General features: G+C 40.4%; 1 protein-coding gene across 8 annotated transcripts in view; it reads right to left on the reverse strand.

Annotated features, from left to right (window-relative positions):
* SFXN1 (sideroflexin 1) overlaps nucleotides 1–19,810 on the reverse strand; it is a 38,932-nt gene that overhangs the window by 12,420 nt on the left and 6,702 nt on the right. For 7 of the 8 annotated variants that reach the window (XR_003095267.1, XM_025210157.1, XM_025210155.1 and 4 more), the window contains exons 2-8: nucleotides 11,545–11,719; nucleotides 10,606–10,776; nucleotides 6,578–6,676; nucleotides 5,859–5,934; nucleotides 4,500–4,585; nucleotides 1,789–1,916; nucleotides 625–674 (exon numbers count right to left, since the gene is read on the reverse strand). Coding sequence is in view for 6 of the 8 variants with exons in the window: in XM_014522292.2 (XP_014377778.1) it covers nucleotides 625–674; nucleotides 1,789–1,916; nucleotides 4,500–4,585; nucleotides 5,859–5,934; nucleotides 6,578–6,676; nucleotides 10,606–10,776; nucleotides 11,545–11,719 (785 nt within the window). In the remaining 2 variants the exon portion in view is untranslated. Of the gene's footprint in view, nucleotides 1–624; nucleotides 675–1,733; nucleotides 1,917–4,499; nucleotides 4,586–5,858; nucleotides 5,935–6,577; nucleotides 6,677–10,605; nucleotides 10,777–11,544; nucleotides 11,720–19,810 lie in introns of those variants that run through there. The other variant, XR_003095268.1, reaches the window with a different exon arrangement.

Raw genomic sequence — 19,810 nt, forward strand, 5'->3', positions numbered from 1 at the left:
GGGTAGAAGGCAGGATAGGTTTTCCTGGACACCTCATCAAGGCTTATATTAATTACTAGTCACAATCAATCAAAATACTTAAGTATATGCTTATGATCAACTGACTTTAATAGATTTTATGCACGTGTTTAAGAGTTAAGCATATACTTAATTGCCTAGGTGAGGGAAGGGCTTAGTTCTCTCAACTTCCAGTGGCTTCAGTGTCAATTTAGGGGGCTCAGTATCTTGAAAGAATTTCTCAAATGTTCATGGGGCATAAATGCCTTCCCCAAGGTCAGACAGAGCTTTTTAATTGGAAACCCAATGCTTGAGCAATCAAACAGTGTTTCCACTGAAATAATTTAATAGATTTAATTGACATAACTGCATTACAAAAAATATTTCAAAATGCTTCTATGTGAATATTTAGAAATAAAATGTTCCTGACATGAGGGAATACAGTGGCATAGGCTTCCTAGTTTTTAGTGTCTGTGTGTATTTGGGATTAAGCAATTTTAGCAGCATTTTCTGAACATGAAAACATGGGATTTATTAAAAATATAACACATTCTTTCTCCATGTATTTAATATTTCAAATATGAATACAATCAATGTTTTAGCACATAAATGAAAACTGAGACTCACTTTTAAAAATGCTCTCTTTTCCAAAGCATTCATTATAAAGGGAGGAATGGCTGAAAGCAAAAAAACAAAACACAATACTTGATTAAACCTTTGCAAACACTTTGTTTGCTATCAACATTTTTGCAGCCATTTAGAAAACCAGGTTAGAAGCTTGAATACACTTTTATTGCTTCTTACACCATGAAGGTTCACTTATTTATATAGCCTAGTTATGGTAGTTTCAGTATTTAAATGTCTCTAATAATATGTACAAGTATTTTTCGTGGACAACTCAGTCTACAGCATGTCTCCCCATTCTGGAGCTGTCTCATCTTCTCTTCCCTCTTGAAGGGCTCCTTTTTCATTTTGCAGAGGCTGCAAAGTAGTAGCATCCTTTTCATTCCCTCATTCTGGATCAGAAAGAGCAACCCACTTTCAGTAAGTTTAGAGCATGTGTTAGTGGGAGCCACTAACAGCAGCAAGAGTGATATACCCTGGGGTCTCTATGCAACTTTTGGTATTTATTAGCCTGCCCGCCTGAAGTCCAACATTTATTACCAGAGGACGAGCTTAAATTTTTTTTTGCAGTCCCTTGTATAAATATGCCAGTTTCAATAGTCTTAATCATGAAACCTCAGTGGGTGGCCTATCACCCGCTCAAGCAGCTGCTCTGATTAAAAAGAACCCTATTTTCAAAAATTACTTGTTAAAATTTGAAAGGAAATGAAGGACTGTAGTAAAGATTTCACTGCTTTTTATCACAATTGAACCCCTCTTTCACCCTCTCTACCCCACTACTATTAGCCTCATACACCTTTATCATTATTTGAAAGTATGAGAAATTCCACGCGCATTTAAAACCCGGCGGAGAGCTCAACAACATGGCACTGGTTAAATGCACACATCGTTAGCTCTTTCTTTCTTATTTGAACAGAACTATCCTTTCTAATTCCCTCCCTAGAGAAGCATCCCAACAGATTTTCTGTTCGATTTAAGTGTAGCACATAGTATCTTTGTATTATCTTCTGGGGTGTCGGAGCACAAGGAAAAAACACTGTCTCCCGTTTTAGGAGGGTGTGGTCTATTAGAAAATCATCTGTATAGAATTCAATATAAAGAATTTTTCCTACCTTTTTAATTATAAAAGCTTAGGACAATGATTCCATTTCACGGAAATTTACTAACCCATGCCAGGCGCAGCCATGAGAATCCTTGAGATAACCACCTGAGTAATGGCCTGCTGAGCAGCTTTGGCAGATTCACCCAATCTGTTTCCATTTTCATCAGTAATCGGGATACCATATTTAAGTTCCCTGTTGAACAACAACAAACAGAACAGTTTAGCAACAGCTACTGGCATCCATTTTTGTCCATTTCTGGAATTGACTTGCGTTCCTCTTTTCACTTTGCTAATTCTAAGAATTATTTCCAAATAAGAAAACTTACCATTTTATGAGCTTTACATGACTGTCTCATTACTAAAAGTAAACACTTGCTTTGCAATCTTCCGCACCTAACATAGAAGGGTGAGGGAAATAAAGATGCTAAGGAGATAATTAAAGGCTAATTGCAACCACAACTTACAATCAGTGATCTGTCGTCTTCTCTTTATGGAGTTTTTCCAGTTTTAGCGTCTTAGTTTTAACTACCAATATTCTAATTGTGTAGGATGCAAATTAGGCAAAGAAAGGTTGCTTTTTTAAAAGACATTAATTCCTAGCCCTGCCCTTGACAGCAAAAGTATGGGTCTGTTCAGAATAAAGTGAATACGCTGGACATTGGCAGACATAAAAAAACCCCCAAACCATATTTTATCAGAAGAGACAGTGTGCGAGTTGGACCTGGCTTATTCAACATCTAAGCAACATACTCAGCACCTTAGCTGGACCTGGCTCGCTCGACGTCTGTGTAGATTGGGCACTTCACAGCGGGGCTTTTCTGGTGCTTTTATCTAATAGCTGAGTGAATGAAAACGCTAGCGTGGCTCTCTACAATACTGTGAATATGGTTGCTTTACACATGCCTGTTAGAGACAGAAAGGTAATCATTCTAGTGCAAATAGCTGACTGAAACAGCTATTAGATAAGAAGTACCAGAAAAGCCCCACTGAAGCGTCCAACCTACACAGACGTCGAGTGAGCCAGGTTCAACTAAGGTGCTGCCTCTTCTGGGCATGTGCTGGGCTCGGTGCAGAGGCAAGGCCACACACAAACACACGCACGTGTGTACCCACACAGAGCACAGAATCAGTTCTTTCCTCTTTTTCCCTTCATTTGAGAATGACATGGACCAGGGGTTGTCAACCGGGGGTATGCATACCCATGCGAGTAGTTGGGACGGCCCCAGGGGGTACATGTGATGGCGTGGGGAAGTGACGCGCAGCGGTGGCACGGAGTGGTGAATGGCGGCGGCAGCTGCCACATGCGAGCTCCCTGCCCCCTGCCATTAACCACGCTGTGCTGCCACCACATGCCACCAGCTTCATGTCTAGTTGACCATCAGCAAACCTGCTCCCCCCACCCCCTGGAAGGGGGTACATTCCAGAAGGGGTACACTCCTTAAAAAGGGTTGAGAACCCCTGGCACAGACTAAAGTGCATTAGGAATGAAACCTATGAGCACAGCTTTTTACTCGGTCACAGCCTGCATTCCGAACAGGACGCCATACCCTTCTTATTCCCTCTAATTTTCTACTTTCTGCTAGATCACATGGAGTTTTGATTCAGAAAAAGAGCAAACATCTTTATAATTTAGGATGATTAAAAATAATTCAGAATCTTTATTACCAAGTCACTCCGGCAGGATCTGAAACACCTTCTAAAAGGCTTTTGCATCTTCCCTGGTAGAGTGAATGGTGGGGGTGTGCGAAGCAGGTCCTATTCGATTCGGATTCAGCCCGAATCAGAGACAGTGATTTGATTCGTTGATTTGGATCACTGTCCCAGATTCAATTCAGCCAAATCCGAACATTCAATGCTGATTCAGAGAATCAGTGATTTGGACACAGACACAGCTTTAAATGTTTTTTCTACATACCTCGAGGTACCAGCATCGCTCATCCTCACAGGAATGTGGGGGGCCTTCCACGTGCTCGGCAGCAAACCTGGAAGTGGACCAGAAGTACTTCCGGTCCACTTTTGGGTCCACTGGGGAGCACGCAGGGCCCCCCCCGCCCAGCTTGGTAATCAGCCACGGGGGGATCCCAGGTGTCCCCCGCGACCCAAGAGGCACCAGTTGCTGAGCCCGGGAGGTGTGGGGAGGCCCTGCTTCCCTGCAGACCCAGAAGTGGACTGGAAGCACTTCTGGTCCACTTCTGGGTCTGCTGCTGAGTATGCTGGGGAGCCCCCCGCACTTCACGCGCCCCAGCATCGCAGCATTCACGAGCTGCCCGCTACCTTGAGGTATGTAGAAAAAACATTTAAAGCTGTGTCTATGTTTGAATTGCCGAATCTTTTTGAATCAATTCAGAGGTTTGCAATTCAATTCGGAGAGATTAAAGGATCCTCTGAGTCAATTCAGATCTGGAGATTTGGCCACTGAACTGAGCTGAATCTCCACCAAATCTAAATCAGGGACCAAAGCTTCGTACAGTCCTAGTGAATGGCCAAGGAGTCTCTATAATCAAGTCTTGCAGGACAGGTAGTTTACTTCTGGATTTTCAGAGTGATGGGCTAATGGGATATTTATTTGAAGAGAATAAAGATACCCTATTTTATGCCTGACAAAACATTACAAATAAGATTGTCCTTTGAAGCTCAGTGTAAAATGCTGTACGTAAGCTTAAACATTTAAAAACATTACACATTAAAAAATTCTGCTATATGAATTCATTCATTTATAAACCCTGCAACAGAAGATAAGTCTTCTAAATCAATGTGCCACATTTTATTTTCTTACCTTTGCCTCATTAATGGTATATTGATGCAATTAGCAGCAGCTACAGCAGCAAAAGGAACAAAACGTCCTATGAGGGGTGAGACATGCTGCAAAAAAAGAGAAAGCGAGAGAAAGATTTTCAGGGTTTTAAAAAGGTATTAAAATGAAAAAAGTAGCTAAAAAAGATTTAGAGCAATGGGGAAAAATTTGACAAACAACTTTTAAGCAACCACTGTATCTATCAGAGTGAACATTAGTAGGAAGGAAGAAGGAAAGAGTCTTGGAAGATAATGTCACTCCTGCCTCACATACAAGTCCCCTGACATAGCTATCAGCATAATAGCAAGGACAAAGCTGAACAGACTTAAAAAAAATTCCCACCCCCTGGCAAGGTTATAGTTACTGTGCATCATTTCTAGCTGCCTTTCACCCAAGGGCACTGACTATACAAAATCTAGTGACTGAATCTACTCTTAAAATAGGTTCTCTTGAACATGTAGTCAATAGTGCATTATCTAAAAAAAACAAGAGTTCAACAAAAACATGCAAGACAGCTATTTTTGTTAAGGTCCCTCTTTCATGACCATTATATATTTGTTTAAAGAGCTACACAGTTTTTAGCCCGAAATCAATATAATAAAACCATACTGCAGTCTAATTCCACAGCATGTTCATTAATGCTGTAATGCCAGTTCAGGACAGATTTGCAATGGGAATTCTGTTGTCTGAAAGTTATTTCTGCCGAGTAATTATAACTGAAAATGTGTTTTAAGCTCATTCATCAGATGTTGGCATTACCAAGGAACTAAGCTAACTACACAAATATATTACAAAAGAAGAAAGAGGGACCTGTACAAATTACTGAAGTGATTAGAAACTTTACATATTAAGCATCTAGAGTGCAACACCGCATAAGCCTTTCAGCCTTGAAAAACATGGAAAATCCCATGCACAGAGCCAAGACACTCAGATATCCCATTCTCTAGATTTTATATTTAGATATTCCTTGTATTTAGAGAACCTGAAAAGCTTCACTTTTTAAAAAAGTACTACATTGCAAAATAATGAATTGTTGAAAACTTTTTAATGCTTTAAATCAAGAATTCTGATAAAAGCAAAAAACATATTGGTTGAAGTTTCCTTGATGTTTTCAGATATTCTGAAATCAACAGCAACTTAAAGTATTAAAATAGGGGTACACTAAATGATATGCAAGATTTCTCTCTTTTTTTAAACTTTTAAATGGTAGACCAAATGCTTTACATTTTGGTACGTGTGGAACCAAATTTTCCAACAGGCTGAGGTTCATTCTCTGTTTTTGCAGGTGGATTGATAAGCTTTAAATGTTGAAGCTAAGTAAGAAAAAATCTGCAGCAATACCTTGGTTAGTGCATTAAGTCCTAGAGCTGTTGCTACAGCACCTGTGGTGGCAGAAACATAGGCTGTTCCCAGCTGGCTAAAACAAAAATAAAAATATTTACAAGTGCACAGAACTCTTTAGTTTCCATCAAATACACTGAAAGGGATCTGCTCTATACCCTTCAAAAATTAATGGAAAAACAACACTTACTTCAACATTAAAAGGCGGAATGGGATGTGGGCAAAATATAAGCAAGTCTGAGGATACACTGTCTTAAGTGTTATTTTCAATATGAAACAAGCTGCATAAAATACTTCAAAAGCTTCAATAGTGCTACCAGCAGGAGTATTATGGTGGTTATGCAGCACAAATTAATTCATATGGAATCAGATTCCCCTTTTCTTCTCAACCCGTTCGGCATGTCTTCCTTGCACTTGCACGGTCACCCCTCCACATGGAGGTTGGGAAAGATCAGGTTCTACCTTGAATTTCCAGATGGCTCTCCTTAATGAAATTCAAAGCTGCTGACCTAGTAACAAGGTAACTTGGCTTTTCCAAGACTCGCTAAACAGTGCAATAAAGATTTCCATTAAAGATTAGTGAACACATTGAAGTGATGTTCAGATAAACAATGCTATTACTTTTATTTTTAAAGCGGTAAACCAATTCTAAATCTCAAATCACTCTAGTAGGATTATTACTTACAAAGCTGCTAGAACTATTTGATTTAGTGTCTGACCTGACAGTAATCGGGGCATCCCCGCTTCGGTTGGTATAATTTACAATGGCGTTGAAGGACTGGTTAATCCATTGCCAGAAGACTACAGCAGGAGTCGTTCTAAATTTAAAAATATACATTGACATTACCAAAAGGCTACACACCAAGAAAAGTTAGCATGAACATAGGTAAAGTGATTCAGGCAAATCTGAAATGAGCTTTATTAATAAAATACAGATTATGTATTGAAACATGCTGAAATTAATAGACAGCCTGCCAGCAGGCTACACAATACAACACAACCCTAAGTGCTTATATTCAGACTGGGAGGTGTATTATAACAAACTGAGATGTTCTTACTCCAAGCTGTATTTCTAAAACACATACAAAAAATCTCTGATACATTGGCAATAGTTACAGGACAAGCAATTTTTTCTCTATCATCCCACTTTTTGGCAGTTTGGAAGAGAAGGCTGGACAAACACTTGGCTGGGACGGTCCTTCCTTCAGCAGGGAGCTGGACTAGATGACCTTGCAAGGTAACTTCCAGCTGTATTTTCTTAAGATCTTATTTCTCTTTATGTATTAGCAGCTTTTGCTGGAAGTATCGGGAAGACATATACACTGACTGATTAATGAATCCTGTCATCCAACATACAGCTATTTCAAAATATTTTTTGTCTGATATAGTGACATAACTTCTTGCAAAAAACAAATCCTGTGACAGAAATTTTCAACTGCATTCAAGAATCAAAGGATGAATTTTCTGCTTATTTAGTCCAAATGAATAGCGATTTAACTAAACATTTCCAGGTGGATTAGCAAATACTGAGGTGGCATGGGAAACAAAATGATAGTTCAAAGTAAAAAGAAACAACAAGGAGCCCCTCTCAATTATGTGACTGTCAGTGAAGATCTGCCTCAAGACAGAAATCCTATTTTGAAGGCATTTAAATAGTTTAGTGGGGTTAGTTCATGAAAAACTAAAGATCATGTTCAACTTTTATCTTAAAAAGCTATAATACAGTGAATATGGTTGCTTTAGAAATGCCTGTTAGAGAGATAGACAGGTAATCCTTTTAGTGTGAAGTCTAGGTTGAAAACAGCACATTAGCCTCAATGAGAGACACAAATTAGAACATTTTTCAACTAAATCCTGCACTTGTGGAGCCTTTTCCATATACCTAAGAATTTTACTTGTAGGTTTTTCAATGAAAAAAGTTTCTAGAAGACATTACCAGAGACAGGGCACATAAATCAGCCATCCTTTGATTTGTTCTTATACTCTGCATTGAAAGTAAGTGGGTTTGACTGATTTTTATTATTTACGTAGAGGATTATTCCTGTAAAAGGATGACTGCTTTGGCCTCAATTCAGCAGAACATTTAAACACATGAGTGATTTAACTGGTTTGAATGGCAATCAACACGGTCCAAGTTATGTATGTGCTTAAGCATTTTCCTAGTATCCTAGATAAAATACTAGATAAGTTGTTTCTTGCAAACTTTAAATCAGAGCTGTTCGGCCATTACAGGGAACTACAACCACTAGTTTTTGGTCCATGGCAATTCCCTTCAGTGGAGCATGAACACTTTCTTTTGCTTGGCAAGTCATTTAGTAGGTGGCGGAAAGTAAAGATAACAGAAATGAAGACTGGTGGTCAGCATGACAACGTGCTCCAGGAGCAAGCTAGCTCTGTCTCACATTATATAGCAATACTTGGGGAGACAAAGAGGCACTAGACTACCTATTTCTCTTGCTGTAAAAGCTTTGAATCCCACATTTAAGGATACAATCTGACAATTGAACCTGTATTCTTTTCCCAAACCTTAGGCTACAAACAGACATTACATATATTTCAAGCAAAAAAACATTTTATCCTGGAACAAACTGCATTCGTTCAGATGTCCATGTCCATCATCCTGGAACAAATCCTAGAAAGGTTTGCGGGATAAGAAGGGCTAACAGTTTGTCACAGGATCACATTGTTGTATCAATGGCAGAAAAATGGTATTGCATTCAGTCACTCACTAAACCCTGCTTGGGAGGGCAATGTGTATACATACCAATCCCAGGACTTTTCTGTTCTGGGACAAACACAGGCTCAACTTGTCCAAATGCAAATGCAGATGCAAAGTCTGCTCTTACCCTTACTTTCAAGTGATTCATATCTGCCTTCTTATTCCCAAGGGCTTCCACCATCTGAATCGGGCCCTGAAACAACCCTGACAAACCAGCTTCTCCCATGCCTTCACTTCTCTTACTTGTGTGCATGAGCTTCCTTTTCCCTACTCCTCTCCCTCACCCACCTGTCTTATCCCCTTCAGCATCTGTTCTCTATTGAATGCAAATATTCTCTGCATTCAGTAAAAAGCAACCTTTTGTCAGAATTTAAAGATGACAAAGCCAAAACAGCCACCTCAGGCCGGTGCGTCAGCAGAGGAGGAACGCAAGCTAAACAATAGCTAGATGGCACTTTAGAAGGTGAATTCTTGAACTTAATGTCCCACTGTTTCCTTTCCAATCAGAATACAAAGTTTGCAGTGGACAAAAGTCCAGATCATGGGAAATTTGGCACTATAACCAAGTAAGGGAAGGATGAATGTAGGATTGTGTCACCTCTGTTTTGTTTGATTTTGAAGGCATGGCCAGGGATTGATCCAGCCCTTGGACCAAGTTAAGTCACCCTAACTTTGGCCTAGTCTATCCTGTTTCAACCACTATAGTGTCCAAGAAGCCATTTCATTGACCCAGAGCCCCGAGAGTACAGGGTACTCACTACATGTCCTCTCTTTCCTTTGATATGCCCCTTTCCACTGCTTCCTATGCTGGGAGCAAGGCTAGGTTGCATAGAAGAGGCTATGCCAGTGTTGTATCATCCAGGATTTCCCTTTATTTCAGAGGAATCTCCAGTTGTTTAAAACAACTAGGTGACTTCTTTGTATTGCCAAAGATCTGGCCCTAAAACAACCATGTTTTCTAGATTAGGGAATGACTATAATAGTCCTGGGTCTGACAAACTAGCTTAAGGACATGAAGAACAATGGTCATTAGGAAAAGGAATAAAGCTGTCTTCATGATAAAAGCATGATGGATTAAAAATAGTTACATTTGTTTTTTTTGACACAAATACTCCCGAGTGGGAGGCACACTACTTTCTGAACTATCCATCACATACTCTGTGGAAATTTTTCTGTGCTCTTGGCATGAAACCTCTGCTTCTTGATATTTTGCAACAGGCTGTTAATATTGTGAGTGTGTTACTAAAGAATAACTTTGCATAATGTACTGCTTTGATTTTTGATAAACTGAATCATCATATGAACCTGTCAAGAGACAAACGTTTCAGAAAACATGCTGTAGCATTGATTTCTAGTGCTGCCTGGTACCCATGATCTTTTAAACACAAGGTTAGATACCTTGCAAAATGCACCTTTCCTTGAAGGACAAGGAATCAGTGAAGATAGCTTAAAAATCCCAGCAAACACAAGGCTTATACAAACCTCCACTGGTTCTTGCTAGAAAAGTATTTTCCCCCAACATGATTCCAATGCAAAGAGTGCTAATACAAGTTACTGAAACTGGTCTCTGAAAGTAGGCTCTGTCCAATTTGCAAGGGATAAATGAATGGTTTTGAAGAAAAAAGGAAGTATACAAAGACCTGCAGGAACTTGATGGTTGATAAATTGGGAAAGATGTTTCATACTTACTTTGCACACAGGATCCTAATGGGTCAGATCTCTAAAGTTAGAATCCCCTCCTCTTTGTTTTCCAAGTAATTTTCCTATAAGGATGGGCTTTTGGAACAGTCAACTTCCTCAGTTTAATAAGGAAAAGTGGTGAATGACCAGAAGGAGCTAAAAGCTCATCTTACAACTACTTCTAGAGGAAACCACTAATTAATGGAGGTAGGACGGAATGTAGGGAGAGAAAAAGAAAGGAGGCAAAAATGTTAAATTTAGAAAGGATTTATAAAACATCTTTTAATGTTCTGCTGATCTAACCACATTGCATTCACTGAAAAACGTGTTTGTGGTATCACTACTTACCTATAAAAGGTCATCATGCAACCTGTGATAGTCATGTTCATTGGTACCTGAGCTGACATTCGGCCAATCAAGATCATCTTTTCACCGGTGTCTGGATGAAAAGCTGAATCATAGACATATTTTGCTCTCCAAAGCTCATCTTCAGTCAATTCAGGGGCCACCACACCTTGTCTTGGGGCAAATTAAAATAAGTGTTATACAAGCCTTCCAAGTACGAATTAATAAGTACAACACTAAGAGATGTTCAGGTCATTCAACTAGAATAAAGTTACATACTGTATTTTAGGCTTCTATTGTATTGTATGGTGGGACACCCAAATAATGAGTACATTTAACAGATTTAGTTTTTAAATACATTGGTGAATATGGAGTATCACCACTCCAATAAAATCATTATGTGGCTGAACTGCTGCTGCCAAAAAAAGAAAAGAGAGATACTTCTACCAGCTGGAAGGAATGTAGAGATTTTACAGTGAGATTTTACAGTGAGATTTCAGCAGATGAGTTCTCTTGAAGTTGCTAACAATTATGCAAACCATAATGACCTACATGACTCTGAAAATGTACTTTCCTGCAAAGCTATTCAGCAAAAATGGTACAAAAAAAGGCACTATAAAAGCACTTTTCATAACAGCTTCAATGCTAATTAATATTTCAGAATTAGACCGCACACCCATAGATGAGTGCTTGGTAGAAGTTTTCAAACCACATAATTTGCTAATTCTTAACTGTAGAGAGTACTGTTTTAAATATCATGCATAGTTTAGCGTTATAAGTAGTATACCTAGAAAAAGCACTGTTGCATAGAAAATACCTAACAAATATTCATTGTAGAGATATAATCCCCTACATACGACTCAGACTGAGCAATATGACAATTTATGACACAAAGACAAATTGCTGTTGATAGTAACAGCCAAAAATATCCAACCATGATACCTGTAATCATGTACAATTTTTCTTGCATTTTCTAGTTGTGTGTTAGATAATAAAATATTCCTGGGATCTGTTACAGTAAAAAAATGACTGGCTCTTCCAACAAAAGTGCTTTGATCCCAACGGGGTTCCTTTATATTAATGTTTAATGGTATAGTTGATGACATTTTCTTGAACTCTGTAGAAAGAAAGAGATTTCAGTTTGATCATTCTTGTAATTCATAATACATGCAGGATTTTTAGGGAACTAACCCTCCAAGGTGCCAAATGAAAGCAAACTTCCAATAAAAAGCAGTAGATGCACAAATGCTGAATATTATACCAGGTACATACCCAGAATGTAATTTATTTAATCCTCATTATTTATGTAAAAACCTGCATCAGACTTAATAATGGGTCTTAGGATGTCATTCATATGAGCAAGCTTAAAGGACAGCAATGTATTTACATTTTTATACTAACTTCTCTTTAGACACCTACTTGTTAACAGTTCTGAACAAATAAGTAGTTGAATTTGAAGGGGTCCCAGGGAAAGGGGATGTTATTAAAAACCAGCTTCACAAAGTACTGGCAAGCAAACAAAGCTATTCATGTTCATTTTACTTGAACACTCCCCTCATAGGGAACTTGGCAACTGAGATGAAACACAAAAGTTTTGAACAGATGTGCTTCAAGAGATATTAAACTCTATGATTTCTACTACTGAATTTTGTGAGAAGCCTTATTTAAAATCTCTGGCCTAGCCAAACAGAATTTAAATTTAAGCCACCATGCAATGCCTAATTGTTCTAAGGGTTGCGTTTTGTAAAAATAACTGTATTTTTAAAAAGAGGCTAGCCAGCAACCTGTAACATTATAATATACGACATTTTTCCCTAGAGTTTGAATTACATTTGGACTCTTGTGGGGGTGCTCCTGCAAAAATAAAAAAAATTGGGCTGCCCATCACGATACCCTAATACAAATTGGAGACCTCCCCAGATTATGATTTTCAAATCTTACAGAGATTTTCAAATCTTGTCTCTTATTCGGGGGGGGGTAGTCGTCGTCATCCCCCTCCCTGAGCTCTCCATAATTCAAACCCTGCTTTTCCCAATGAAACAACAAAGGTGGGGAAAAACACTATCAAATGGTGTCCAGTAACCACATACACTTAGCAGCACTCTGCCACTTTAATAAAAGCAACATTAGAGACACAACTCCTGAGTTTCTCAAGGCGTCAAAGACTTGCGTGTCCTATAAAAGCAATGTTTGTCCGTGCATTCCTCAACACAGATGTTTAAGCCCTAGAGCAGTCTGTCTAGTCTTGTAAACAACTATAAATTCACATACTTCAACGAAACAGAAAAATATGTACAAAAACCCAAATGCAAGCACTTGACCCTGTGAGATCAACAGAAAGCAAAGACCAAGTATTAATGGTAAGTTTTCAGGATGGAAAAACAACCAGCAGGGTCCCCCAGGGATGTGTGTTGGGAACAGTGCTGTTTAACATAGCCACAAATGATCTAGAAAAGGGGGTGAGTAGCAGGGTGGCCAAATTTGCCAATGACAAAATTACACAAAGTGATGAAGATCAAGGCAGACGGTAAGGAACTACGGAAGGACCTGGCATGATTGAGCGAATGGGCATCTAAATGGCAGGTGGCAATTCAATGTAGATAAGTGTGAAATGATGCACCTAGGCAAAAACAACCCAAACTATGTCTAGACTATGATGGGCTCCACATTAAGAGTTACCACACAGGAAAGAGATCTGGGAGTCACTGTGGACAGTTTGCTCAAAACATCAGCTCAGTGCTCAGCAGCCATCAAAGAGACAAACAACATGTTGGGGATTAAGGAGGGAATTGTAAACAACATGGAAAGCATCATCATGCCCCTTCATAAATCCATGGGGTGTCCCTGTCTTGAATACGGTGCCCAGTTCTGGTTCCCTCAACTCAAAAAGGACATAGAAGAATTAGGGAAGGTACAGAGAAGGACAGCGAGGACTATTAGTGGTATGGAGGGGCTTCAACATGAGGAAACACTAAAGAACTAGGTCTGTTTAGTTTAAAAAAGAGACACTTGGGGGAGGACATGAGACAGGTTTACAAAATACTAAATAGCAAAAATAAAGTAAAGAAGGGTTTATTATTTACTCTCTCAAGACAAGAGCTGGGGGGTGGGGGGGGCCACAAAATCAAACTAGTCAGTAGTATGTTTAAAACTAACAAAAGGAAATTCTCTCTCTCACAGCGTGTCATTAAAGTGTGGCACTCATTGCAACCACTCTTGTGGAAGTTGATAGTTTGGCTAGATTCAAAAAGGGACTGGACAAATTGTTGGAGGAAGGGGGTGGGGATCAGTAGCTAATAGCATGGGTCAGGGTTATAGCCTTCCTACACCTTAATGCTAGGGAGATGGGTGGGTTTAAGTGATCACAAACTAGTTTAAACCTGTAACAGAACAGAAGCTCAGTGCACATAAATCAGTTTCAAAATCTCTGAAACTGGTTTAAGATAAACCTGGTTGAATGTAGTATCAGACCTAGCTGATTTGGGTCAAACTGGTTTATGCAACTTCTGTCCTAAACCCCTTCCTGGTTCAAGTTAAATCAATCAGAGTCCCCCAGCATCCCAGCATGCTTTGCAGCCCCGGGCTGGGCTGTGCTGTCTGCTCCAGAGAGCAGGGCTAGCTCTGCCCCTTTGCTCCTAGCTGGAGCCGTGAGGGCTGGCTGACAGGGAGGGGCAGGGGAGGCAAGCCCAGCTGGGGATGCAGCCCACTCTACTGTGAGGGGAAGGGGAAGACACTCCCTGCCCCCCACCCCAGGCAAACCCCAGCTGGGGCCCAGGGGGTGTGGGGGTTAAACACTCCTTTCCCCACTTGAATTTACTGCTGGCTGCAACTGTAGACTACAAATCCCAGAGGTACCTGAAAGCAGGAAGAGGAAGCAATGAGCAACCCTGAAGAGCCCTGCTGTTGTAATTCTGGACTGCAAATCCCAGAGACCTCAGGGGCAGCAAGAAGAAGTGAAGAGACAGCCAGAGAGCCGAGCTCTAGCACCCCCCAGCTTCTGGCCTGAGCCATGCAGGCATCTGGCTGCATTTCCTGAATCAAAGGTAAATGTCTGTTCACTTCTGTTTCAATTTAATCTGTGCAGTTTAGACTAACCTGCAAAGACTGAATCAATTCAGCCTTAGGCTTTTTGAATGTCTCTACCTAGCCTAAATGCTGGAGCCTTCAAGTGAGAAAGGAACAGTGAAAAAAAAAAACCCAACAACCTGGTTATACCATGGTCTTAGGCCCGGTCACACAGTGGCAGAGAGGGGATGCTATCTGATGTGCCCTGATATCATGGGCTTCAGCCCATCATAAAATCTATAAGCCCCACTTAAGAAGGGTGGCCAATGGGGACATACCAACTAATTGCTTGGGAGAACAAAAAAAAAATAGGAATGGGAGGGAGGTCATAGGTTAACAACTAGGGCATCGGCAGAGGATACAAAGTATACCAAACAGAGTACACTAGCCAGGAGTTCAGAGAGCCTTTTGGATGGCATCCAGGGAAACTATGTCCAGAGACATGTGCAAAGAAGTGACAGGAAAGCAGCCCTGCGCTCGCCCGGATTCTTCCCAGCCAGAGCCTCCTTCCTCATCTTATGGATGGCCAGCTTGGCCAAAGCCAGGAGGAGGTTGACCAAGAGGTCCCTGGATTTGGTGCGGCTGGGGAAGTTTTGCTTCCACAGTAATGTGTGTCAAGCATTCCCTTCTCTCTCCCCCCCCCACCCCCCACCATAAAGTGAGAAAAAGGGACATGTGCACTTAAAGTGATAAAGAAATGACAACAACAGATCTAAATCAGTCAGAAATACCCTAACGTTAAAGCATAATTTAATAACCCTCACATTTAAATTGTCCCTCAGATGGAGTTAGCACAGGAATGCAGCCTAACTGTATTTGGGAAAACCCGTTATTTCCACAAAGATGGTAGAGAATAATGAGCCAGTGTATTTTGTATTTGTAACACACAAGACTTCAGATGGTGGGAACTGGTGATCCTTCCCACAGGCCATTCTTTCACACCGTGATCAAAGACAAGTATTGTTTGTAAGAACACGATTGAAAACACTGGAGCTCAGCAATTAAACTTCGGTTTGCGACATCATTAGTGTGGACTGCTCTGTGTTGTTTAGCAAGAACTGGTGAATATTTTCACAGGAATTCAGATTCTCTTTTACTTGGTTGATGTAAGTCCATTAGTGGGCAAAGCCCACGCCTATTATAAAAGCAGTTTGAATTCCCTGAGCCTAATTGTTCAAAACTAGATGTTCAGAGGAAAAAAAAAATAGCATAAATACAGGTAGTTCAGAAAAACAACTACAAAAAAAACCCCGCAGTAAGAACCAGTCCATATATCCTAGAAACATCCAAGTCTTTCTTTTCTACCTCGGCAGCATTTTGGAAGTCTGTGGAGAAAGAAGTATATTCTCCCAGAAAGCAAAGTCACAGCCTCTCTTCCTACCCATAAGTAGCCCAACGCCAGAAGCACAAGGAAAAGCAGTTGGTGCGGAAAAAGTCATGTTCTTATTAGATGCTAGAAAGCTGATATAGGAGTTACTTAAGCTCTTGAACTATGCAGCATGTATATCACCTTTGCAGGCTTTCATTACACACCGTCTACACCAGGGGTGCTCAACCCCCAGCCCACAGGCCCGATGTAGTCTGCCCAACGGTTCTACCAAAGGGTCCAGAAATTTGGTGGTGGGGGAGCAGTGGCAATTAACACTAATGCTCCTCCCTTGTTGCCAAATTTCAAAGCCCCATGCGGTGGCACTATGCACTGGATTTGGTCCATGGACCAGATCTGGCTAGCAAATGGATCTGGCATTGCTCATGTGGCCTGTGGGCTGAAAAGGTCAGGTACCACTGGTTTAAAGTAGTTGAAACTCTGTGATCCCATCCAGTTGGCCTTACTTCACTTAATGTGCTATGGAAAGTACCATCAGTTCTCTGAGGTGTCAAGACCTACTGAAAATTCAGATAGCCCAAATTCTTCTTTACTGGTATTTAGTTCTCACTGAAATCTCTGAAAATTGAATATGCAAAGGCACAATTTCCCACATTTAATTTTATTGACTATGTGACCTTGCTGCAAGGATAAATAGCAAGTATGCAAAACAGCTGCTGTAAATGAAAAAATAAACAAAGCAGTGGATAAAGGAGGACTAGCAAATACAATTTAAAGCACTCTGGAAGGATAAGTGCTTGAAAGATACGTTTTTGAAGGAAATTAGGAATGAGGACAAGTAAAGTTCTTTCATAAATGGAAAACTGGTTAATATGATCAAGCATTCACACCAGGACCAATATTAATGCTCAGTGAATTTGTTAATAATCTTGAAAAAATTGTATTTGTTCCCATTCACCTTGACAGCATGCATGCCATTATGTATGCGCATGACAGCTATACAGGTTTCTTTTCAGTTACAACTATGCTTTATGAGAAAAAAAAAATTGAGTTTACTTCTCCAAACTTCAAGTAACAGTTTATATTTAGTCTGTATTGTCCAGTTCACAAGAGTGAAAAAAGGGCATCAATGCTGTAGTCATTTCATATTACTACAAAAAAAATGCTACAGCATTACAGCAATACATGACTGCAGCAATACATTAATGCTGCAGTCAATACTGCTAAAATAATAACGATTACAGTTGTGCACACTACAGGGTAATCACAGGGATAATTATTTCTAGTTCTCCAATTGGTTCTGGCATCAGGAAGACTCTAAATTGTATTAGAGAAGCCGATATAATTTTGCCCTCACAACACAGCCCAAAAGCACACAGCAAACTGCATTCGTACATAGGCTGCTGGCAAGTCCAGGAGTGTCAGATTCATCAGGCCCTGAGGACCAAGTGAGTGGCACAGAGATGCGACACGGCTAGGATCGGGGCCACAGAGTGGCTCCACATGCTGGATTCAGGACATGGGGCCAGTCTAGTGTGGGCGACACATGCAGTGGGCGCCCTGGACCAGCCCTGTGTGCTGCATGCAGCGTGGTCTGGGCTCTGGATGGCAGCGAGTAGGGCCAGTTCGGCACATGCTGCATGCAGTCTAAGACCCACTGGTAGCACTGCAGGTTGCATCTCTGAGGCCCCTGGATTAAACAAAAAAACAGAAATTGAGAATGTAAGTTGCATCCAGTGAACACTATTGTTAAATCTAAAGGTTTTTCTTTCCAGTTTACACTCAACGTGACAAGGATCATTTGACTAACTAAATATACCCCTAGACAAGTTAATAAGACAATCTTGTTCTTTACCGCAGACGATCTGAGATCAGATGCTTGTGCAATGCTGTTTTGGGGACATGGCTATATTTTCCATAAACAGAAGCCTGTGCTGTCATGTACAAGGTCATTTCAAAGACTCCTAAAACAGTGCAAGTTTCCCCATCTCTTATTTCAACAATATTAAATGGGGTTATGTAGCAATAACATCAAATTAGCATTCCTGAATGCTGATCTTGTATGCCAAGGTCTTTCTAACAACTGGTACTTGTCCATATCATGCGACTCAGTTGGATACAACAATCCCTGATTTTCGTGTTAAGTCTTTTTCTCAAGAGATCTCTCAGTTCTTTGCAAAAGTAGTCAACATCATAGTTTATCTGTAAATTAGAAATATAAAGAACAGGAATTTAATTTGCCTGGTGTCACCAAGCAGCCCAAGCAGAACCAAGGATAAAATCCAGGTCTCACAAGTCCCAGTCAAGAGTCTGAGAAACCAGGAAAAGTAACAGGTGTAAAAAGAGACAAAGTATCCAATAATGATTAGAATGCAATTACATCCCCAGATGCCCCCACACATCTCCCACTGACATGACTGGGTGGTGCTCACATACAGACGATTGTCCTATTTGTTCTGAGAATTTTATTAACTTCACAAACACCCATGACCACTCCTCCCCAGCAACACTTCCCCAAGCTATTATCCTGAAGTTTAAATTAAATCTTTGCGTGCCGATTAAAGTTACATTTCAAATATTGCATGCACAACAATCAACCTTCTATGTAATTCATTAAAAACAGAACTTGTTTTAAATGAATTACAGATCTGGCTGAATAGCAGAAAAAGATATTTACTGAAGGGGGACAAAGGCTGTGACCACGTTGGTCTAAAAGCAAAAGCAGTCAGTGTGGTAGAGGCAATATCTTTTATTAGACCAACTAGACAGTTGCAAAAAAATTTACTGAATAAATTTAATGTCACAAACATTCATCCCATGATAAATTCACAAAATAGAATGGGACCAGATAAGAGCTGGCCTAACACTGAAAAATATTTGTCAAATAAATTATTTGATAGTAGCTGAATAATAATTGAAAATATAACCTCATGGACTGGCCTTATTTACTGCAATTTTTTTGCTCCTTACTACGAGGTGCTTTCGTTGGCAACCTCGCTTTTTGTTTGCTGTACATGAACTCTAGAAAAATGGTTGTTTCCAGGCCCTGCCCATATTTTTAAGTCTTCCATATATTTGCTAAAAAACACAGGACTCAGCGCTAACACTGTCACCCACACTTACAGTAAAGTCTCAGTGTAAATATGTGGATAACTATTACAATCTGAACAGCATCAGTTCTGACAGCAGACAACAGCAACAGGAAACGATGAATTTACCAGTTTTTAGAGAAATCTAGCATGGGATATGGGCCCTGAAACTGCCAAGAGCTTTATGTGGGCATGTTACTGCAGGATCAGGGCCTTCATTTGCAAATAAGAAAAATGTTCTCTCTCTCTCCACCATGTTATTCTTTATACGGTACATTTCGCACAGGTTGAAACCTTGGGAAAAATATATGCTAGTATGAAGAACATAGGTTTTGTTTGAATGAATGAATGAATGAATGCATGGTGGTTGGAGACTCCCTTCTGCAGGGGATGGAGGTATCTATCTACCAGCCTGACCTGTTGCCCCAGGAGGTCTGCTGCTTGCCTGGAGCCGAGATCCGAAATGTCATGGAAGGTTTACTGAGACTCATACAATCCTCTAACTACTACCCCATGCTGCTCATCCATGTGGACAACAATGATATTGCCAAGGGTGACCCTGAACAGATCAAGAGTGGCTACAGGGCTTTGGGTGCAAGGGTAAAAAGGATGGGGGCACAAGGTGGCGTACCCCTTGATCCTTCCAGCCATGGGGAAGGGTCCTGGCAGGAGCGGATGCATCCTGCAGATCAGTGCATGGTTGTGCAGGTGGTGTCACCAGCAGGAA

The sequence above is a fragment of the Alligator sinensis genome, unplaced genomic scaffold (genome assembly GCF_000455745.1).
Source record: "Alligator sinensis unplaced genomic scaffold, ASM45574v1 scaffold360_1, whole genome shotgun sequence".
Lineage (NCBI taxonomy): Eukaryota > Metazoa > Chordata > Crocodylia > Alligatoridae > Alligator > Alligator sinensis.